The sequence below is a fragment of the Tachypleus tridentatus genome, chromosome 9 (assembly GCF_004210375.1).
Source record: "Tachypleus tridentatus isolate NWPU-2018 chromosome 9, ASM421037v1, whole genome shotgun sequence".
Lineage (NCBI taxonomy): Eukaryota > Metazoa > Arthropoda > Merostomata > Xiphosura > Limulidae > Tachypleus > Tachypleus tridentatus.
The window spans coordinates 153784183-153809127 of NC_134833.1; the positions used below are offsets into that span (position 1 = coordinate 153784183).

The following is a 24945-nucleotide window of genomic DNA, read 5'->3' on the forward strand; positions in this document are numbered from 1 at the left end:
TAATCACTTCACTTCAATGTTTTGTAAATACCATTATTTACAAAACATATAAATATAAAATAATTATATCAATAAAATATCAATACTCTCACCATTCACAGAATGATTAAATATTATTTCTCTTTTGCTTCATCAAGGTCTTTCAGAACCTTTAAGTTAGTTTTCTTTGCAAGTGTTGTCTTAAGATAATGTTTTGAGACAACAATGGACCTGTTGATCCATCTCAGCTGTCCTGTCCTCTAAGTCAAACTAAAAAAGTAACTTAAAGCCAGCCCTTCTTAACCTGAAGGTGACCTAGGAAGGTTGAAATGTTCTATTCTTATCAATAAGTGTTAATACCCATACCAACCGTTCCAAGATACGTTTTTATTTCAAGTGGGTTTCTCATCATCAAGTAAACCAGCTCTTATCATTCATATAGGAAACTTTCTTTTAAATTCACTCAGATTTACTGCCTCTAAAACACCTAAAGGTAACTAATTCCATAGAGCAAACATTCTATTTGAAAAATAAAATTGTCCTAGCTGAAGATGGTTTTTTAACTTTGCCCAAATCTGTATTTATGCACCCCGATTCTATAATTCTCACTGTTAAATATTATAAATGTTAATGCATCAACATTATTTCCTTTTACAATCTTGAATACTTCAATTGGATTCCCTTAACAGTCTTTTTTCAATAGAAAACAATTTTAAGTATCTTACTCTCTCACATGACAATCCTTTAATCCCAGATACTGCTTTAGTAACTCTTTCTGATAATTCACTTTCTTTGGTGTAAGGTAAGGAACTGAAGACTGAACACAATATTCCAAATGTGGCCTAAACCAGTGATCTATCCAACAAAATATGTCTTTAGTCTTGTATTCAGTCGTTCTGTAGATACAACCTAAAATCCTGTTTGTCCTGCCATTATCAAACTACCGTACTTGCATGGTTTGAATGACTGATCAACCACTACACCAAGATCCTTTTCTTTCATGACTGTTGAAGTTATTCCCATCAAAATTGTTATTCTAATTCAAAGTATAACTAACATGCATTTATTAAAATTAAAATCCATCTGCTATTTATTTGTCCAACTCACTAAATGATCTAAATCACTTTGTAAATCAGCAGCATCCTCTTACAGCTAATAAAACCAAAGCCCATTGATATCATCAGTAAATATAAATAATTTATTGACAACTCCTTTATCTGTGTCATTGGTGTAAACCAAAACTAACAGTTGTCCGAAGACTAAGACCTGAGGTTCACAACTTACATTAATCCAGTTTGTTTTAATTTCATTTATAACCATCTGCTTCCTTCCATCAAGCTTTTATCTAAATAGTTAACTTATCTCACACTCCTATAGATACAAGTTTCTTCACAAACGTATGTGTCACTTTGTCAAATACTTTCTGAAATCCAGATACATTAAATATACACCCTTACCTCATCTACACATGCAGTAACATTGTCAAAGCATATAAAAATATTTGTAAGGCAAGATTTTCCCTCAGTGAAACCATGTTGACAATCCAATAAAATTCTAAACTTTGTAAAGCATCTTTAATTAAAGACTTTCCAAAACTTTTCCAATAACTGATGTAAGATTAATAGGTGTATAATTACTGGGACAACTTCTGTTACCTCCTTTGTGGACAGGAGTGACATTAGCTAATTTCCAATCTGTTGATACTTGTCCACTATTCAAGGACTTGTGCAATATGATAAGTGGCTCACATATCCTATCCTTGACCTTTAAAATGCATGGGAAAATGTCATCTGGTCCAGAAACCCTATTCATTAAACTTCATAATTTATGAAATCATCTTGTCCAATTTTATTTCATCTATCAGTTGCTCAAGATGAGGAATACTGCAATGTTTTCATTAATACAAACTGAAAAAAGCAGAATTTAATAATCCAGTCATTTTACAATAACACTGCACAACAAAGTTTTTACTTCTTGAACACTGGTGGGTGTTCCTTATAGATGTTTGTCTGCTGATCACGAAAATCACATCCAAATTTGCCCATCACGTACCATTTCATCGAAATCTTCAGTTTCACCAGGACATTGCTACAATGGAAAAATTATATCAGGACAACTGGAATCCATCAATGCTTGCTGACTACTGTTGGACATTGCAATGCAATACACAGACATTGAATACAAACGAAAATCAGGAGCACAACAATTATGTTGAATTTAATAATGTATTAGAAACAAACGCAATTAATTACGTTATTGTCAGTAAACAGTTAACTGTCTATTTCAGAGTTCCTAGGTGATGAAGCAAAACCAAAACTATTTGTGCACAGCCACGAGGTACCTGTTACAATCAGCAAACACTTTCCAAAAAAAATTGTGCATTGTAATCAGTTGCAAGCCTCCTCTATCATCCCTCAAGGATCCTATCTCCATCCCAATATTTTATTTGCCTAGAATGTATTTTAAAACATCCTTACTGTTAATTTTTGTTTCATACATCTTTCTGGATGGCCAATATTGATTTTCTATAATACCAATCAATTTAAGTTCATTAAATTTATGATGCTTTCCTTTAATTCTGTATATCTTTTGTGAGTCAACCTGGGTTTTTACTTACAACTACCTTTTTCTTTCTGTAAGAAATATATTCATTTTGAATATTGTTTTATGATTTTTAAGGTAAAGATGTCTTTGTAAGAATGTCTCTATGGTAAAGATGCTTATGTTAGTGTTGTCTTTTTTACTTCCATCAGATTACTCGAGATTTATGAAGGAAGTTCTTTCCTTATATTGCCTAAAGGAATCTTTTATATATACATGCTGTTGAAATGAGAGTTTTTAAAGATAATTTCCTACTAATTTATATGTAACAATTACCCATGGTTAGTTGTAGTTATAACGGTTAAGGTTTTATTCAGCGAGTCTTAATATAAAACTAATAAAACAAGTTTTTCATTCATTATACTATTATGTCATACTACTTTGATGGCTTTATAAAAAGTCACAAACACCAACTAAAAATGTAACATGGCTCTTCATGATTTGTCAAGTTAGTTTATTGTTCCATTTTATATACAGCAGAAGCCTGAAAAGAGTAACAAACAAAATTTCTTTACTAAGTACAAAACAAACACAGAATTAATCAATGGATGTACACTATATAAAAACATTCAAAGCCTTTTGTTAAGCCTCAAATGTATGTATGTTTGCATCATGTGTGTAAAACAAGTGATTTAGTGCTTTATGGAAGTAGTTAAGAAACACTCAAACTTGTGTATGTAATTTTTGGGCAAAAGGATATACAACTACCCAGGTACTGATAATAATTCATGAAAACTTAATTACAAACTTATCTGTGCTCTTACCAAAAGTACGTTTTCTTACTTGTTCACTGTTGATTTGAACAGGGAAACCTTTCATAAACACTCAAGCAGGTGTGAGACTTTTTGTTGTGCGAACTAAATCGTTATCTTTGTGTGATTTATTAAGTAGTGAGAACAATATTATTATTAGATAATTGATGGTAATTAATTTGTGTAGATTAATAAATCAAATAAAATATTTTATAAGTTTTGGCATTTGTAAAGAAAAACCAGCATATTGGCACAAACAACTAGTTAAATAGGACCCTGAAATACTCAGCACTATTCACTGGCAACTTTCATATTTATGATTATGGAGAAATCCAAACTATATAAAAATTTTACCAATGAAAACATACATGTCGAAAAAACGAGATATTGAAAGCAAACATTAATTTTCTCAGTCATAATTCTGCTTCACAGTTGGTATATAAAGAAATATATACAAACATTAACAGATAGAACTGGTTATCACTTTAGACCAGACTTGGCAAGTGATACAATTCAGAATCATCAACAGTACCAGTGTATAAACTTGGTAAACCCATGAGTCTGGGTTGGAGAATACTTCATCTGCCCAAAAAGTACTATAATCCAGATGATACAAGGTTTTAGAATTTCAACTGGAAATAGGTTTAACATCATAGTCATGAAACAGTTTAAACACAATACAACATTAAAATGTAAATATATATATATATATATATTTACAAGTTTACTGTCATTGTACAACCTTATAACTATTATCTATAACCATGACTAAGATCTTGCAGTTTTGGCAACTTCATTTAAATTTGGCCAAATATTACAGGAGGTAAGACATCTATTTCAAAACACTACATCAAGGAATGAAAAAGGTAATATGGATTGCTTCGAACATCTTTCATATTACTAACTTATGTTTCACGTTTGGAGAACAAAACGGATGGATAAACTTATGAAAATTTGAAATTATACGAAGACCAATTTTTTTTTTTTTTTTTTACTTTAGTTTCTATGAAAACAGATCTGTTGTGTGTAACATACACACTAATAAGACATCCATTATCAGTCCAACTTCCTCCAAACTACTTGTTAATAATACATACTATTACCTTTATTCATTTAAGAACCAAGTAAAGGCCATAATAACTGTACACTGTATTACCTATCAAGTTTGCATCAAATATATTAAACACTGGAGCACTAATGGTTGTAAAAAGGTTAAAGTTCATTCCTTCAAAAGTCCTGCATCCCAATGATACACAATAATACTTTTCTTTTACTCCTGGGCACTAGCTTGGAGGGACAGGATATTTGGGGAACATTAATTACAAAAATCCATTCAGTTTAAATATCGATACAGAAGTAGGACTACCATTAGGCTATGGAAATTATTCCACGAGGAACACCCTATGAAACGATGTTCGTTAGAAAACTTGTTCATTCCAATGTTATCGAGTTTTAATTAGACATTCTTACCCCGCTGTGTAAAAGTTGAGTTGGAGTTGTAACAATAGGGCATTGTACCATAGTGCTCTCGGTTACCAACATTACTTCAGCTAACGGGAATTCTAGATATTGTGTACAGTGTATTTACCCATAAATATCCATAATTAAATGTATTTACTTTTTGCAGGGTCGTTTCAGTAATTTTAAAAATACCAAAATCTTGTAATTAACAAAACGTCCTACTTCATAAATATATTTTAGATATCAATGTAAACACGAGTAATATCCATTCACATTGGTGGTTAACGAGAAGGTTAGTAACAAGTATTTCACTGATAATAATTCTAGAACATAAATAAAGGTAAAATGAATAAGCTACAAAAAAGCGCTTTTTTATATAAATTATCAACTTTATATTACAAGGCCTAATTCATCCCAATCATATGTGTATATGTACATATATTAATTTAGACTTATTCCAAATCATAGTAAACATATTAAAGATTAGGTCACATCCCAAAACAGAAAACTAAACTGACTTTCATTCATAAAATATGAATTTCTCATCAACTCTGAAACTTCTGTAATCATGATATATAAAAGTTAAGGTTTATAACCTTGATGTGAAAAGTTCTGTCATTTGTTTACTACTCTTTAAAGCCTTATCCTACGGAACTGAAATGATTTATGTGCATAAAACTTTTAGAAGATTAACAGAAAAAACTATTCATTATTGTAATTAACAATGAGGTTTTGTATTATTAAATAACAAATATAAAAAACACAACTATTATGATGTCTAAATATATTCACAAATCGCAGGCATAAATTAATAAAAACAAAGAGGTGTGTCTGGTGTTCGACATCTTCATACGTCTTTTCCTTCCACCTCGGTCCGAGCGTCGATACTTGTAAGATACTGTAAAAGTAATCCATTCATTTTAGTTTTCAATTTTCCCATTATGTTTTACTAGATTATATGTACTATATTTCAACACAACGATATGACAGCAACCCTTACATAATCTCTATTACACGGTTTTTGTTAAAAGCTATTAAACTCTTACAATGACATTATATCCGTGTACGAACGATAATGTAGAAAAGATACCTTTTCAGCAATTCATAAAGATGGTTACACTTCCTGGAGCGCAAGCTCTGCATTCAACTAACTCCATGATTAACCGAAGTATCGTAATTATAAAGTATACGTAATATGAACCTCTTTACATGTACAATCAACAGTTTGTCATTAAATAATATACCTGCTTTTCTGGAGTCACGAAATCGCTCCCACAACAACAGCGGATAAACAAAATTAAAGCAGCAAAGCTCCAACAGGTGGCAGCTAGTATCGCTGATACCTGAAACGTGAGATAAATTTTAATATTGGTTTCTATTTACACTTGTGTCAGTTATTTTTTGTCCAAGCAATCTAAAAATGTTTTATTTTTATATATTACATTATCATGTTTCTTACAGAATGTTTAAAGATTATAAACATGTGACTTACATCATAACACCTTTAACTTCTGACACGTTACAAGATATTTACAAACTAACACAGACATGATTTTCCTTGTATGGTGTGTCAAGGTTATCACGAGAATGAGGCTGAGCAATAGTGATGACGAGAAACCCACTTTTAAGTAAAAATTTATTCGCAAGGAAGCTGGTATGGGTAACAGAGCTTTAATTAAAATACAGTACTAATACCCATACCAGCACTCTTGAGGCTGAACATTTTGACGAGTAAACAAAGCAGAGTCTGACCATACTAACTATTATATCATCAGGAGGTTAAATATAGAGATTTACACACAAATATAACTTGTCAAATTTTACTCCTTCCAAACTTAAGGCTTAACAGTGTTCTTCTGTTTTCTAAGAGGAAAATAAGTACGACAATAATAGAAGCTTTTTTAGGCCTATATTATAACCAGCAGCTCTATACTTTATAGCTGGTTGTATATTAGTAAATCTATTCTATATAATCTTTTCTCGTTATATTCTGATGTTCATGTTTCAGAATACATTTACAATGCCTAAGAATTGAAATAGGATAAAATACAAACATAGCAGAGGTTTAGGGCTTACGAGATTAGGATAAGAGTGTATCCTGATTTTCATAAAGTATTGGACTATGTACCACGTAAAACACTTTTAAAACAATCATCTCTAAAGATGTGAGACGTAAGCTCATTGGATTAAAAAGAGTTGTGTGGTTAAAAGCAGGGGGTTCTTATAAATCGAGTTCAATTAAACTGGATTGATATCAGAAGTGGAGTACCTCAAGCCCATGTCTTAGGACCTCTACTCTCATTGATTTATATCAGCGATATAGAAATGGTCAATATATTACTTAAAGTTGCTTGCTGGCTATAATGAGGATGCTGCTAATTTACAAAAGGATTTAAACAACTTAATGAGTTGCAGGTGAGTTTTAATTATAATAAATGCAAAATAATGCATATAGGTTATAATAATTTGAATTTTAAGTACAATTTGGATAGAAATAACCTCAACAATATATTAGCCCTAATACTTGAATATGTTTTCTGAAAGTCTGGATACACATCCTTACTCTCATCTACGTATGCTGTAACTTTTTCACAAAATGTCAAACGATATTTAAAGCAATATTTTACCTCAATTTGACTACCCACTAAAATTCCAAACTTTGTTAAGTAACTTTGTAAAGCATCTTTTATCATACTTTCCAAAACTTTTCCTACAAGTGACATAAGACCAATAGGCCGAAAATTACTGGGTAATAATATAACGTAACTGGTAATTTTTGATTCTATTAGTATAATTACAGTTACAAAGTTTACCTAGTAATATAACAAAAAGTGATTTGAAGACATACAGACTGGTACTCAAGCACCTTCACTATATCTTGTGAAAAGCCACGTGCTGCATTGTTTACTCGTCACTATAGTCGCCGAACCGCGTCCTCGTGCAATGAGTGGTTCTTTCACGTGACTTCACCCCGCCATATTTGTTTGTTTGTTACTACAATTACAATTTACCTCTGATACAATGTAATAGTTGTAGAAGTCAGCTAGTTGAGGATAGTTCTTCCACGTAACTTGTTGAGCGTTGTAACAACTAGAGCAGAAAAAAAAAAACAAAATAGTCAAGTTACTTACATGGTAGAAATAAAGTAAAATATTCTGAAGCTATTCGGGATCAACTCGAACTGTATGCGTTTTGCAGTACGTGCACAAACGTTACTGTGTTCCAACAATAAATTATCTTTACTGCAAGAATATCGCCGCCTATATTAAAGTAGTGACTTGTTTGTTTGGGAAGAAATACCTACTTTATTATTTTTAACTTTCTAATACGCACTACTCTAACTTTGGAAAAATTATCTTTTTATTGCATATCATTTCTTGTAATTATATAGAATCAGAAAGTAGAAACTTCCTACCTTTACGCATTATCAGTATGGAAGATTAAGGCCGAAGTTAAACTCGTTTCTCAAGGTTGATAAACCACAAAGAACTGAGCTGCGAACAAGATTAAAGCAAGCACGTGCTGCCTTGCAACAACAACACGGAACTTTAAACTAGAATTAATTTTTGACAAACAGTTAAAACTCAAACTAACGTGGCTCCTTTAGTTTAGAGAAAGAGAGAAATCAGAAGAATTCTTTCACCAACTGGGGTGATCAGGAACGTTGTGGTTCCTCTTCGTCCCCTTTCATGAAAGATTATTGAAATTAGCAGGGGTTTTGTTCTGACTTTTTTTTTTTTTTTTTAAGGTGTAGTAGTGAGGTTGGTCATAATATTGATGAGCGAGACAAAGGTAGCACCAGAGAAACGAGCCAGACCAAATCCCGACTATCAGATGTTAAAGTAAATATGAACATGGACATAAACGTGAAACGTCCCGATTCAGGGCATGGCAATAAAGAACGTGAATAAGGGATAAACTTGAAATGTCCTGATTGTAGCAACCTGTGGTGAATTATTAAATTATCTGCATAGAATTTTGTTTTTTTTAATTTCGCACAAAGCTGGGCAATCTTTCGCCAACGAATAGTGGGATTGACCGTCATTTATAATGCCCCCTGTAAGACTAGAGGGAAGGCAGCTAGTCATTACCACCCACCGCCAACTCTTATACAGTTAAAGCTCCTGAATACATTTTATAAACCGCCAGAGAACTAAAAATCAAATTGCATGTATCGTCCCCTACGTCGTCTGGGTAATTTATTGTTGATACAAATAAGTGTAATCTGACTAATTAAAACGAACGCTTATTTTTTCATAAAATGGTAAAGTAGATTTTTATAAATTTTGTATAAATCAGCGAGTGATTATTAAAATATGACATATATAGTAGAAATATGTTACATGCGTATATGTTTATTAACACTTGCTGATTCTATATTTCCAAAGACGACACGTGTAGCCAGTTCTACAGAACACCATTATTTTAGTATATTCAGACTTCAATATATCGGATTCGTCTGCTATAAATACTTCGATAATAAAAAAGCAACTTTAAACACTATCAACTTCAGTTTTCTCGACCACGTGTCATGTGAAACCTACATACAGATTGGTACTTTTAATAAATAGGAAAATACTAAAAGAAACACGGTATTTTTATGTAACACATATCACAGTTATTGTGTCCCAATATTAACTTGTTGACACATCCAATTTAGTGGAAATTTTGTCGGCATACCTTTCAGACTTATTTGAGGGGGGGGGATTCTCGGTAGATAAAATGAACTTCTTGTTGCGACGTGTTTTCAGCTAAACAACGAAAGTGCTCAGAATTCGAGAAAAATAAAAGTTGACAAACTATTAGATTATTTCATTACACTACGTCAATAAAACGAAAAGAAAAACACAGAGCGCTCGGGCCGCTATCAAACTTAACACCCCTTAATTTACCAGAAAGTTTCATTAATGAACCACCACCACCACCCTCAAAAAATAAAAAGGATTTCACTTCACATCTCGCAAGGTGCTTCACAAGAGTGTGAAAAAAATGCCAACAGCACGTAAAACTGTTTTCACATGTGGGACTAGTAAAAACAACGTTTTGGCAAACAACCAACTTCTTACCGCTTGGTGAGTACGCCCTATGAGCGTCATAATCTTTATATCAGTCAGCTCACAATTCGTTTTGACTTTCATTTTAAAAACGAGAGGGTACAGATTCTAGACGTAGTGAACTTGTGAGGATTTACCACACGTCATTCAAAAGCAGACGCATGCTGTAATATAAGATTATGAAGCACTGAAATATACTGCAACCAGCAAAATAAGTCACGTGTTAGTGCTATAATAAATCTGTCTCACAGAACAATACCCGAAACACAGTAAGTGTAAGGATCTTTATCGTACAAACAAGTATTAGTGAAATAATTTACATATTATAGTGCAAAAACATTGAGAATAACCTGTCCAACAAAACAATATTTCTTACAATATAACAACACTAGAACAGCGTCATCTACGTCTCACAAAACAAATAATACCAGAACAGAGTAACAGACGTCCTACAAAACAAATAATACCAGAACAGAGTAACAGACGTCCTACAAAACAAATAATACCAGAACAGAGTAACAGACGTCCTACAAAACAAATAATACCAGAACAGAGTAACAGACGTCCTACAAAACAAATAATACCAGAACAGAGTAACAGACGTCCTACAAAACAAATAATACCAGAACAGAGTAACAGACGTCCTACAAAACAAATAATACCAGAACAGAGTAACAGACGTCCTACAAAACAATAATATCGAAACAAAACAATCGTCACCTACAAATAAAACATCTCAAAAGGAATATTTTATCGTCTCGCACATCAAATGAACAAAATAATGTACAACTTAAGAAATAAACAATTAAAAAACAACTAAGTACATATGATTATCTCATTATACGAGTGAAAACAACTGTTTAGAAATATTTATATCACTACATATAGTTGTGCTCTGTACATTTGGAAGGGGCGCCTGTTGCATATTTTTTTGCCATAATTGTGTCAAATCTCCCTTATAATAATCTGCGAGACTTCTATATACACCTAACTTAGGTTTTGGAGATTTCTAAAGCTATTAAGTCCTTCAGTTTAACCAAGAAACATCACTATAGTAGAGAACCAGCAAATACCGTAACAGCCATATGTTCTGCTAAATATTCTGATTTTGACGTCAGAAGGGTTAGTTCACCAGTGTTTGAAGTTGTTGTGATGAGTTACAAACCAAAGTGTTGTATTTTAAACTTGAGAGTTACAGAAGTATTATTACGTTTCATTAACTTCAACAACCCCCTACAATAAATGAGCGGACAATAATGTACACTTTACAAAAAGCCTGTTGCTAATTTCGATGTCGTCCCTCCACTGTATAGCGGCATGTCTGCAGACTTACAACATAACAACCGGGTTTTGATACCTGATGTCGTCCCTCCAGTGTGTAGGGGCGTGTCTGCAGACTTACAACATAACAACCGGGTTTTGATACCCGTTGTAGTCATTCTTCCGCGCTTCCAACAACACCCTTCTGTTATATTCTTTCAAATCTCGGCTGTAGAATAAGTGGAACAGTTTAATGTCCTACCGTGATCCACCACGAGGATTGACTAGTCTTGATTCTTCAGTTCGCAATTCACAAATATTTATTGGTGTTGTTTAATAGTAATAACAATAATAACAAAGTGGATGAGTAATAAAATCTATTTTAACAACAAAATGATGGAAATACCAAAGCGTACAGAAATAGAGTAAGACTGAATACACAAAAATTCCCACATAAGTATCCACTGTCACAAGCTTATGGTATTATTCGGTTTAAATACTTTTATTCAAACCTGAATTCGTGCAAATGAAAGGAATTAGAATTCAGTTGTAGGTTTTTTGTTGTTTTGCTTTTTTTTTCGCGCAAAGCTACACGAGGGCTATCTGTGCTAGTCGTCACTAATTTAGTAGAGTAAGACTAGAGGGAGAGAAGCTAGTCATCACCACTCACCGCCAACTCTTGGGCTACTCTTTTACCAATGAATAGTGGGATTGATCGTCACATTATAAGCTCCACACTGCTGAAAGGGCGATATGTTTGGTGCGACAGAGATTCGAACCCGCGTCCCTCAGATTACGAGTCGAACGCCTTAACCCACCTGGCCATGTTAGGCCTAGCTGTAGGTACAAGTTTTTACCGGAAATATCTGACAGCTTATGGATTGATATTTCTATAGGTTTTGTGGATTCATCACCAAACTAACCTAATCTGATCATCCTCTCAAACTTTCTTGTCATGTTGTTATTTCATTCCGGTAAGTAGTGTTATTCCGTAAAATGATCAATCCGTCGTTTGGCCTACAGAGAACAAATCGTTGACTGTGACCAAATACAGGAGAGAAAGAAAGAAAAAAAAAAGAAAAAAAAACACCACTAAACACAACTAACCGGGAATGGATGAAGAAACCCTTTGAAACTGGTAGTGTACTACAGCGACCGGGAACAAGAAGGCCCTCTATCAGCAACGAAAAATTAGGGGAAGTATTTCAGAGTAGATGATGAAAATCGGCGTGTTGCAAATAAATTAACATGCTCAAAATATCCTTGCTCCTTGTATTTCACAAGTGACTTCATCTGCATACCTAAAAACTTCAGTTGGTTACAGACTCTGTAACCAGATGGCAAAGCAAAGCATAAGACTGTTGGATATTCACGACTGTTTCAGTTTACTGCCACTGTTCTTATCTAAACTATTTAAGTACAGCGGTATTCTATTTAGTTAATTTTAGAAGCGGAAGTTCATCATAGTATTATTTATGTGTCTGTTTTTGATTCATATTAACACAGTATTTTAAACGTGGCCCAACCAGTGAAATTAAAACGTCTTCAGTATTGTATTCAATATTTGTGGATAAAACCTCAAATCTCATTTGCCATACCACAAGCAACAGGATACCACTTAAGAGACTGATCAACCATTTTACCCAGGTCCCATTCTTTCACGACACTGTTATGGTTCTTCCCATTCAAATTATATTTATAATTCAAGCTATGATAATACGCATGTATTATCTTGCATGTATTGTAATTAAAATCCATCTGCCATTTATTTGTCCAACTCACTAAATAACCGAAATCCTTTTGTAAACCAGCAACATCCTCTTACAGCTAACAAAACCAAAAGACACTTGATATAATCATTAAATATAAATAATTTATTGGCAACTCCTTTATCTACGTCACTGATGTAAACAAAAAAGGGCAAAGGTCCCAAGACTGACACCTGAGGTATCCCACTTGTGGATAACTTATTGGATAGAAGGAAGGGGTTGTTACAAATGAAGTTTACTAAAACTGGATTAATGTTACCACACCTACAAAGATAATTGTTTTACAAATCTTTTATATAGCATCCTGTCAAAGGATTTCTGAAAATCCAGATACACTTCATCTACACCCTAATCCTATATTTAAACAGTAATATTTTTAAATAATGTCAAAAGTGAAACCATACCGACCAATCAGGTCTACACCCTAACCCTAAATATATATTTAAAAAGTAATATTAAAAAAAATGTAGAGTGAAACCATACTGAGTATCCAATAAATTTCTAAAATTCCTTTAAATGACTTTCGAAAACAGTTCCCATGACTAATGTACGACTGCTAGGCATGTGTGTACTGGGACAATTCTTACTACTTTCATAAAAAAACGACTAGCTTCCGACTTCCAAATCTTTGACACTTGTCCACTATCCAAGAACTTACAAATAATACTAGCAAATGGCTCCTTCAAAACCCTTGAGGAAATATTATCTGGTCCAGGAGCATTATAATTATAATTTAAAAACTTTCCAATTTTCCTTAACACACTCAGGATCAATACAGTCAAACTGCCCAACCTTCTTACCATTTATCAACTGCTGTAGATGATAAATACTGTTTAAACCCACATTAGTAAAAACCAAAGAAAAACTGAATTTAATAACCCAATCATATCATAACCCTCAGATATTAGCCTTCCTAGGCCCTGCATGGATTAGGCCAGGTGGATTAAGGTGTTCGAGTCATCATTCGAAGGTCGCGGTTTCGAATCCCAGTCGCACCAAATATGCTCGCCCTTTCAGCCTTGGGGGCGTTATAATGTTACAGGCAATCCCACTATTCGTTGGTAAAAGAGTAGCCGGTAGGCGGTGATGAATAGCTGCCTTCCCTCTAGTCTTACACTGCTAAATTAGGAACGGCTAGCGCAGATAGCCCTCATGTAGCTTTGCGCGAAATTCAAACCAAATCAATTAGCCTTCCCTTATCATCGCTCAAGAGTCATACCCTCATTCTAACATTGTTTAAACCCTTAATGTATTTAAAGACATTCACACTGTTGAGTTTTACACAATCCGTCAACCTCTTTGATGTTTTAATTTTCTATTTCAAATACCTTCTTGGTCTCCAAGTCTCCTCCCATACCAGTAATTTAATCATCTAAAATCTGTAATATTTGTATTTAATTTTATCTCTGAAACTCTTTGTCAGCAAACGTAGCTTTCACTTCTAGCTGCTCTACAGCGAACGTAGCTTTCACTTCTAGCTACCATTTTATTTCTATAAGAAACAAGCTTCCCTTAAATATTAAAAAAAAAAAATCCAGATTTGATCAGTGTCTCCTACTAACTCAGATGCTCAATTCACAACAGATAATTCAGATCACATCATTTCAAATGTTAGTTTTGAAATTTACAACCAAAATTTCTTTAAGCCTGATCTCCATATGCAGTGTAACATCAAATCTAATAGATCATTGTTCACTTCTGGGCGAAGTGTTCGCGCTACTCTTAGTGCGACGGCCTCTGTTTATTATTCATATAAAAACAAACTGACTGTGTGAATAAATAAATAAATCTGTAGCTGTAATTTTAGTTCATTACAGTATATTAACAGGGTTGCCGAGAAAATATCTCGGCGTTTGATCAAGTAGCAGGTAAGGTTTAGTGGTTTAGGGCGTTGGTTGTTTTCTGTCATTTTTCCTCGCTTATAACAACACCCTTCTGTTATATTCTTTCAATCTCGGCTACAGAATAAGTGGAACAGTTTAATGTCCTACCGTGATGCACCACGATGATTGACTAGTCTTGATTCTTCAGTTCGCAATTTGTCTTTAAAATCAAGCTGAAAGCATATTCGATTTAAAAAAAAAAAAGGTGTTACATGTTTAATCGTTGAAAAAAACAACAACAAAAAAAACACTAACCCGATTGTAATTCGTGATTCTTAGATAAACCAGTACTGATAAGAGTAATTTAATGTGTTGATAGTAAAGTAAATATTCGTGTGAAAACCGTAGATTGTTTAAAAAAATAACTTCACTAAAATATTTAGCATCATTTGAAAACCTTTCGAATGCTACTACCGACTTTACCCTCACTCTTGTCGGGAACACGAGATGTACTACACATTGTTTTCAGTTAAGCATTTTCGCGTCAGGTTACACATGTCTTATTTGCGCATGTCTCCAATTTTGAAATAATACTAGACAACTTGTGAACAGCACCTATCGCAAGAACTTGGACTATTCGCTTTTGGAATGAAAAGTGTGATTTAACTGGATATATATATATATATATATATATATATATATATAGCTGACCCACAGCCCTAAAGTGTGGAACACTTTTTTTTATTATTGCAACAGAACGCGAATCATGAACCCTCAATTTTACATTTCGCACTAGGCTAAGCACGACCTTGGCACACAAAACTTTTGTGGTGTTGAAAGAGAACTTACGATCTCCGTATTAATCGAAAGTAGTGCGGTTTAATTTATATATATAATAAAACTTGACGTTAAGTCTTGGAACAAAAGAAGTACCTAGTTTTAGGCTATGAAACAATTTATTTTATCTGTAAGTTGTGGTAAAAAAGAAATCAAAAGTTTCTAATACTCTTTAAGTTGCACCGTGTATAATACGGCGGTCTGTGGTGATTTGGTAATTCTAGAGGCATGAAGTGTTTGTTGTTCCACTTATACCAAAGCCATATGCGTCTATCTGCAGAGTACACCGTCATTTGTTTAAAATTCGCGAAAAGCTACACGAGGACTATCTGCGCTACCGTCCCTAATTTAGCAGGGTAAGACCGTTAGTCATTGCCACCCACCGTCAACTTTTGGGCTACTATTTTACCAATTAACAGTGGGATTAACCGTCACATAATGACGCCACCCACGGTTGATAAGACAAGCATGTTTCATGTAATGGGGGTTCGAACCCGTGGCCCTCAGATAGCGAGTCGATTGCTCAAACCACCTGGCCATGCCAGGCCACCTCAGTACGGTAAAAATTTTGTGCTAAATTTAACCCTAGGTGTTACTTTTATGGTGGTCTGCTCCCTTGAAGCTATGCATTGTTTCATGGGATAGTTGTATACCATTTTGTCGTGTTTAGGTAGGACTCTTGCTTGGAGTAGAGACACTTTCGAATTGTTCTGAACCAGAGCAATGGTGAATTTTGAATGCAGTTTTGGCATTTTCAAACAGTTTATTTTATCAGTTGAAAGGTTTTAGAATCGCCGTGAAAGACTGGTTTTTGTATTGTGCTAATTGGATATTTACCTTTTTTCAAATGGTTGAATATCAACAATGTTAAGCTACACAATATATTCTAAAGACAGCTGGTGTGGGTATTGAAACTTTAATTAAAATAAAATACAGAACAACGTTTCGACCTTATTAGGTCATTTTCAGGTTATATACACTTTATATGACCGAATTGTTGACCCCAAAACATAACAAAGGACATTTTAAGTCCCCACAAAGTAGCCAACCACGTTCTTTGTATTTGTGTTCAGATTCATGCAGTATGAATTAATTCATCAGTAATGAAATTCTGTCAAGGGGACCATAATAATTAAGGGGAAAGCGTGGATTAATAATATGGAATTTAATCTGAGTGATTGGTCAAAAGTTGTGAAATCACACGTGACCAGTTTAGTTTTGTGCTAAATTATAAACAAATTTCAATGTCGTGTTATTAATAAACTCTGACAATTTGTTTTCATTGTAAAGGAGAGACTACAGTGTTTGCTTGTTTTTGTTGTTGTTGTTTTTTTTTTATATCAGAGTAAAGCTACGTTGGACTGTCTACTATGTCAGCAGAGGGGAATCGAACCATCACTTTTCAACGTTGCAAGTCTGTAAACTTATTACTGTCCCACAGCGAGACAGACATTTAAAAGAATTATTGTAGTAATTAACTAATCACATGAGTATAATAACCTAACGACTTGATACAGTCTATTGAAGTTAAACAACAAATCATCTGAAGGGGAGTCAAATGAACCCAATTAAACAATAGATATCGTAGTCTGGTGGATCTGTATACTATATAGTTTTAAACATTTAAGGAATTTTTAAATTATTAGACTCAGTTTTCAGATTTTTTAAACAAAATGATTAATCATTTCAATTATAGGATGGCTAAGATTTGTTTGTTTGTTTTGAATTTCGCGCAAAGCTACTCAAGAGCTATATCCGCTAGCCGTCCCTCATTTAGTAGTGTAAGACCAAGGGAGAGGCAGCTAGTCATCACCACCCACTGCCAACTCTTGGACTACTCTTTTATTAACGAGTAGTGAGATTGACCGTCACCTATAACGCCCCCACGGCTGAAAGAGCGAGCATGTTTGGTGCGACGGGATTCGAACCTGCGACCCTAAGATTACGAGTCGAATGCCTTAACCCACCTGGCCATACCGGGCCTGGATGGCTAAGAAATCAAATACACAGGAATTACTTTTTCTCAAATAGTTTGTAAGTAAAAACAACAACAAAAAGATATATTTTTTCTTCTTATAGGTTTTACATCATTTAGTACATATGCATAAAGCATTATTTCCTATGAATATAACAGTACTACGTAGTCATTTTGGTGTTATTATACACTAGCCGATTACCCGTGGCGCCAGTGCTCACTTGGGGTGCCAGCAATTGATAGGGGATTGTGACAGTGCATGGTGGCCATTAGTGAATTACACCCTTCTCGCTATTCGTCACTTTGCAACTCTGTAATTCATGAAAAACAATTAGATTCGCGTGTGACGTATTCATGTCGTCACACTGCACCCTGCGTGTTCAAGAACATTTATCCAATCAGTATCTTGTCGGATTTTCTATGGATGCCCGCTTGCCAGCAATCTTTCAAATTCAAGTTAATGAAACAATTTTTTTTTTTCTTTTTTCCCTGGGTAGTGAGTTTTACCAATTGTCTTGAGCGGGGTGAACAGAAAAATTTTCTGAGCAGTCCCAGTTACATCTGTCCTCACACACAGATCTAGGTAGGAATTTTGGTTAAATTATTATTTCGTTCTGGTGGAACGAAAAATAACCAGGGGCGGTCAGAAACTACAGTTTCTCTTCACCCCACACAAGGCAAGAATAAATTAACGAACTGATTACGGGAAAAGATGATTGGGCTGAAGTGGAGTGTAAGTTGTTCAACCCACGCGATGGTCACAAATTACCTGGAATTCGACAGTTTACTGAATTTGATTGAGGAGCGTCAAGAGAAACTGAGAACAGTTACCGGCCAGGGAGACAACGAAGAATGATGAAAAGGTCCAGCATCACATCCACCAAAGTTCGCAGAATCACATCAGGAAAGAAGAAGTTGTTGGCGTTAACACGGAGTGAGCGAGCAGAGAGACGCAAGCAGTGCGTCAGCTTAGTTATATCTTCTGATTTTACAATAAACATCTTAAACTTTTAAATTGACTAAAATGTGTTTTAAACCAAAATACCCGTCACGTATTCTTCGTTCATTCTACGAAGTTTCTCTCACTTTTTGGCCACATATGGCAATGTTTCGCTTGAATACTCGTTAGACACTTGAAAAACTGATACGCAGAACCGTTTCTGCGTGTCATCTCTTCATCTTTGTTTTGCTCCACTATGCGCAGCGAATTCAGCTCCTCAATTTTTCTTTACACATTCGAATGGGGAAAAATAAAGTTCTCCCTGACAGAAAATGGAGGCGAAAGGGGAAAAATCGTGACTCCTATTTCAAATCTACCTATACACAAGATAAAAATTTCGCGAAGTCAGGGTCTGCACATCGCGTAATAATTTTTTTTTTCGAGTATCATATAAGCAAGAGTATCATTATTATACGTCTGCATTTTTAAATGACTATAAATAAAACACTGCCTATTTTTCTCTGCATTGTTGTATATAAAACTACGTATTTTGTGGTAAAGAAGGCGAAGCGCATTTAACATATGTATGCATAAACTTATCTCACACAAAAGTGCAGTGAAACATGTCGTCGCGAGGTCGACATTTCAAATCGATCTGTGCCTGACGAGCCTGAGTGGAAACTTCTCTTTGCTCAGAGGCGTCTGCAACAACTTAGATAAGGCTATTAAAATAAAATTTCCTTGCGAGTTTTAAATATTAATAATCCAAGGAAATTGTAGCGCTAGAAAGTTTAACAAATCTGCCGAGAAAAGTTTTGTGCTTTTTATTGAAACTGCATACATTAATCATGGAAGATAATTTTTCGATTTTAAAATGAAAAAAAAATAAAAATAAAAAAAAACGTGCTTACAACCAAAAGGCATCTTAAAATTTAAAATATAAATAAATTAGATAATCAATAGAGGTTTTTAAAACGGATGAATTTTAAATTTTAGCGAAAATCAAGAGGAAAAAAATACTTATAATGGTTGAGTTCATATGCCAAGATATATAAATACATATTCTGTAAATGTTTGTGGCATTAGAAGTTCAGTTTTGTATACACCCCTTCACGATTTGTACACGACTGTCTTGATAAGAATCCTTCTCACAGGGACAGCACCCTCTACGAATCGTATCCCTGTTAGTTCAGTAGGTTTACCAGTTACCCAACTTTGTTCGAGTTTTTGATCGAAAACAATGACCCATTATAAAATAGATAAAACTTCCAAAATTAATTTAGTAGTAACCAGGTATTAAGATGACGGTTAAAAATACTGACTCGCCATTCATTTAAGCTTCACACCGCCTTCATATATTCTGTTTCTCTCATATCTAATCAGATAATAACCTTTATACATCAAGTTAAGCCTAAATTACCTTTCTGAATATGAAAAATGTTTGACGACCATTCTCCCTAGTAGTTATCATTAGAATTATACTACCACATTAAATAAAGAACCTTATGGTGCATAAGTTTCAAATCGCCACGGAATTGTCACTGTGATTAAACATAACTACTGAATGTTGCTCATCCAATCAGTGGTATTTTAAAGTCACTGGTATAATTTGCAAATAAAACTTTGTTTAATAAACCTTAAACTGAATAATCTTTTATATCGAACACTGATCAACCGGTACAGTCACCTCTATAGTGTTGTCATTGACTGTAATTGATCAAATGGTACAATCACCTCTATAGTCGTTAACTGAAACCAATGAACTACTAAGTCACCGACTGAAAGTTGTCAGCTGGTTTAGTCACTTCTGTAGTCCGAGACTATAAAGTTCCAGAAAACCTGCTCAGCAAAAATAAATATTATTTACGAGTTTGTTTGTTTTTTTTTTCTTTTTGGTAAAATTTAATCTTGGTTTGTGTTAATTCACTATATTTTTTCTCTAGTCATGTGGTTATTTATCTACTATAATAGTGGCCTTCTGTTCACCTGATATTAACCTTCCAAACAAAGATTCTTATATTTCTTCAACTAGTACCAAACAATAAATGTGAACTCGGTTCGAGTCAGTTCACGATATTTTATTAAATACTAATTAAACCTCAAAGTCGAGCATGAGTTATGATTACCGTGCTGGGCTGCGTGTTGGATGGTTCAGAGTTTGCACAGCTATTCCACGGAACAAGCTCCGAGCGTTCACAAGTGAAAGCATTATAAGAGCAACAGTCACTTCCATTTTCCGGTTCAAAGCTGGGTAAAGTCATTACGATGGCAGTTGCTGCTGATTAGCTTCCTTTCCTTTGTTCAGTGGTTTAAAATTATAGACTGCTAAACCTGAAACCTAAGAACATGTAACCTGATAAATTGACCGATGTGCACATGAAACACGTTGCAAGTTGAAAACGTTAAACATCACACTAAACTCCAGTGATCACTTTCTAAGTGAATTTTAGGATCACAGTATAATGATTTTTTTTTATTCAAATGCATACGGTAGAGCTCCATTGTTTCTTTTATCACTTGCTAGTTATCAATACTACATATGTCACTTTATGAAAACTATGTTACATTTTTGTGTCTGTTATATTAAGCTTTTACTGGGGGTGGCTGTCTATTATCTTCCGTTCCGTATCAAATGTTCATGACCACAGTATTTCATCAAGTCCTCCAATTACGAACTAAGTCGCTGATAAGCCTAAAAAGCTACCAACACTTAGATCATTCTATCACTTAACCTCGCAACATGTGGTGCAACACTCTTTTATAACATTCATTCAAAAGATGCCAATTTAACCTACGGATTCATTACTTTTCATCCTCCTCAGACATTTGCAGCTGTTTATAAAGAACTGAAATCTCAACTACATCCAGCGAGAATGGCTGCCATACTTAACATCATTCGAGCTTACCTTCCAACCACAGACTTCTCCATCTGATCACAAAAGTGCGACATCCCTTGCTTTAGCAATACGGCTGCAACCATCACAACAATTGCCATCAGATTGGTAAAGATGAGGGACGGAGGTACCAATCGCCATGGTTTGGAGATCCTGATAAAACAAAAAACAAGATGTTTACTTAAAATCAAATTTGAAAGTCGAATGGACAGAAAGAATAAGGTTTAAAAAAAAAAATTGGTAAATTTAACTTTAATGTTTCAGTTTCCATTTCTTAACCCTAACTATTTCAGTTTCCTTTTACTGACCTTCAATATTAGTTTTCTGAACCATTAGTATTCCACTTTACTTTTCTTAACCCTAACTATTCCAGTTTCATTTTGTTAATCTTCACTTAGTTCCGTTTTCTTAACGCTCAGTGAAACACTGAGAATTGAGAAAATTTTCAGCTTCCTTTTCTTAACCCTTACTATTCCAACTTCCTGTTATTACACTCAGGATATTAGTTTTATAATGTTAACCCTCAATATTTTAGGTTTTCTTACAATTATTATGAAAAAGACACGTGACGTCCATTCACCTCGAATTTAAGTAAAACGACGACAGTAAATTAATTTAATCACATACATAAAGAATTTGTGTGTAACGTTAAGTCTGTCAGCGTTGGCGCCGAATTTCCCCGATAGAACAAAAACGCAACGAACTACCCCATGCGGGAATACTTAAAACTGTGGTTTTATTCACTTAACGTTAGCTTGTTTGAGGTGACACATTTATGAAAATAATAAAAAAGGAAACACTAAAAATAACTACCTAACTCCTGACACTATATCCGCAACCAAGGTTAAAATGTTACGGATATGGATATGTAAAAAGTTCTGGTCTATGTATTTCTCCAAGCGACCGTATTTTTACTTCTTTATATTTGAGTTTCATTACTAAATGATCAAACTATGCGATACGAGCTCATAATAGGGTAACACCCAAGGCGTGTGCGAAAGGAAAAGAACAATCAGAGGAAGTCGCTTGAAAATGATATATAGATAATATGTTCAATGAAAGCGATTGGATCATACCAAATTTAAATCAATACGTTAGAAAGGGCAGAATAACATTAAATATTCAAGAAATGCGTTGTTTATACACGAAACTTACCAAAGTAGAGCAGTAATGGAAATGTTAATACAAGTTGTCTTATTTTTATCTTCATTAACTGTAGTAAATAAATAATTGTCTCACGGTGAGACAACGATATGGTTTACGTCCTACAACGCCAAATTCCGGGATTCGATTACCCGCGATGGATAAAGAGAAAAGCCCCATTGCGGTAAATTTGGTAAATATAGGCAAACAGCAAAACATTACTTCTAAATATGTATTAGTTAACAACCGTTTAAATAAAAGGTAGAATTCGCTACTAGTTACCGTGTGTCTGCTGTTGAGAACACAGTGTAGCACATTATACTATAGCAATAATGTTGTTATGCACGTTTTAGTATGCGAGCAATTTAGGTTCAACAACTACGCACGGTACACATCGTGTTTTGGTTTGTGTACATTTCATTTACAAACACTACACACAGTAGTTACCATATTTTGTGTGTATTTTATAGGTACAAACGTTACACGCAATACATAACATGTTTTGGTTTGTGTATTTTAGGTTCTACCACTGCACATAACAGAACGTGTTCAGGTTTGTGTGCGTTTAAAGAACAAACACTACCACACACGACGGACACCGTGTTTTGGTTTGCGTGTATTTTAGAAACACTAGAATGGACACCTACCCATACTCTAAGACGAACCTACCGATATCCACCTCTCGAAAGTTTTGTTTACTTCGTTTATTAATTGTCTTGAAAACAGTAATACTAAGATTTTATTTTGTTTAAATAATTAAGAAAAACATCCAACTGCAGCGCGTGCAAATTTATAGAGTGTATCTGACAAATGAACATAATATTTTATAGTTTACATGAGATTGTGATGTACATAAAGTGGTTATTAAAGTTTTGATTTCGTCATACTATAAAAGTGGTTTAAGTCGTTTAACTGACACCAGGACGAAGAAGGCTGTGCTTAGATAGAAATGGTTCTTCCGATTGGCCGATAACTACAAATTTCTCTCTGTCCATCCTCTTTTCTCATCTTCTGGACCAATATGGTGATTTGAATCTCGGGTTTCATGTGTGGTATTATACCATTCTTCCTCGACACCTGGTTAATGTTCCTACATTTTTTGTGAAGTAATAAAGCCACATAAATTGCTCACTAACTGTCCTCAAATCTTTCCAAATAGTAGTGAAGTTATTTTCCGACAACGACTGTTTTTCAATGTCCTTGTTCCAAAGGCTCTGCTTGGGCAGATGGTTAGGGCACTCGACTCGAAATCTGAGGGTCGCGGATTCAAATTCCCGTCACACCAAATATGTTCACACTTTCAGCCATGGAGGCGTTATGTGATGGTTAGTCCCCCCCATTCGTTGGTAAAAAAAAAGTAGCCCAAGAGTTGGCGGCAGGTGGTGATGACTAGCTGCTTTCCCTCTAGTCTTACACTGCTAAATTAGAAACCGCTATTGCAGATAGCCCTCGTGTAGCTTTACGCGAAATTAAAACAAACAAACAAGTTTTGTTCTTTACTCCAGGGTTGAGTATATCTTTTAAAATAATTTTATCCGTGCCGGTTTAAATTCGCTTAAGGGACTTACCTTACGAATTCGTCCTTTGTGGATTTCCTTTGAAAACCATAATCGAGTTATGTCAGGATGTATCTGAAAGTGTGCTACAAGTTTATCAGTACTACAAAATATTATACACTGCTGTTCTACAAGAATGGAAGACTTAGTGAAAAGAGAGATTCCCTAAAACTGCATATCAGGCGCATTCTACTTTGGATGTGTTCGATTCTGATGGTGAATATGCTATTCGTTTGAACGATCTACCAGTTTAAAAACAAACTAATTTATTACACAAGCTTTCTACTTCTGTTACGGAAGAAATTACTGCTTGGAATGTTTTGTTTTTTTACAGCAAGCCACATCGGATAATCTGCTGTTGTTCATCGAAAAGATTCGAAACCCTAATTTAGTGTTGTAAATCTGTAGACTTACAATCCCAGCGGGAGATTACTTTATGGAAAGATATCTTGACAGATACTAACTGGAAAATAAACATAAATATATTTATCACCCATTTCAGGGGCTTGTTTTTGTTGATATGGATTATTTATTTTATCACAATGTCTTAATTACGAACAATAAACTTGTTTATATACAAAAACAAGATACCAGTTTATGCAGAGCATGTGGTAAAGAAACGAAAACGACGAGACATTTATGTTGCCCGTGTCCAATGTGTCAACCTTTGTGGCATTAGTTTTTGATATTATTTTATCACTTATCGAAATGTAATATCATTTAATCTGAAGAAACAAATTATTGTAAGAGGTTTTCATGACAGTTTACACAAAAATGGAAGTTTACCATGTATTATGACTGTTAGAAAAATTTTGCTTAGCTAAAAACGTTCAGTGGATATTGTCTTTTAATAGGTACATACATAACAAAGGAAATGTGTTTTGATTATTAGTAATAATAC

The 24945-nt window shown here is 34.3% G+C and overlaps 1 protein-coding gene across 4 annotated transcripts in view; it reads right to left on the reverse strand.

The window, feature by feature from the left end:
• Positions 1-3017: 3017 nt before the first annotated feature.
• Positions 3018-24945, reverse strand: part of LOC143226694 (uncharacterized) — a 48246-nt gene continuing 26318 nt past the window's right edge. For 3 of the 4 annotated variants that reach the window (XM_076458015.1, XM_076458014.1, XM_076458016.1), the window contains exons 2-5: positions 21358-21498; positions 7805-7883; positions 6038-6136; positions 3018-5691 (exon numbers count right to left, since the gene is read on the reverse strand). In XM_076458015.1, the coding sequence (XP_076314130.1) occupies positions 5641-5691; positions 6038-6136; positions 7805-7883; positions 21358-21498 (370 nt within the window). In that variant the 3' untranslated portion in view covers positions 3018-5640. Of the gene's footprint in view, positions 5692-5883; positions 6137-7804; positions 7884-21357; positions 21499-24945 lie in introns of all 4 variants that reach the window. The other variant, XR_013014710.1, reaches the window with a different exon arrangement.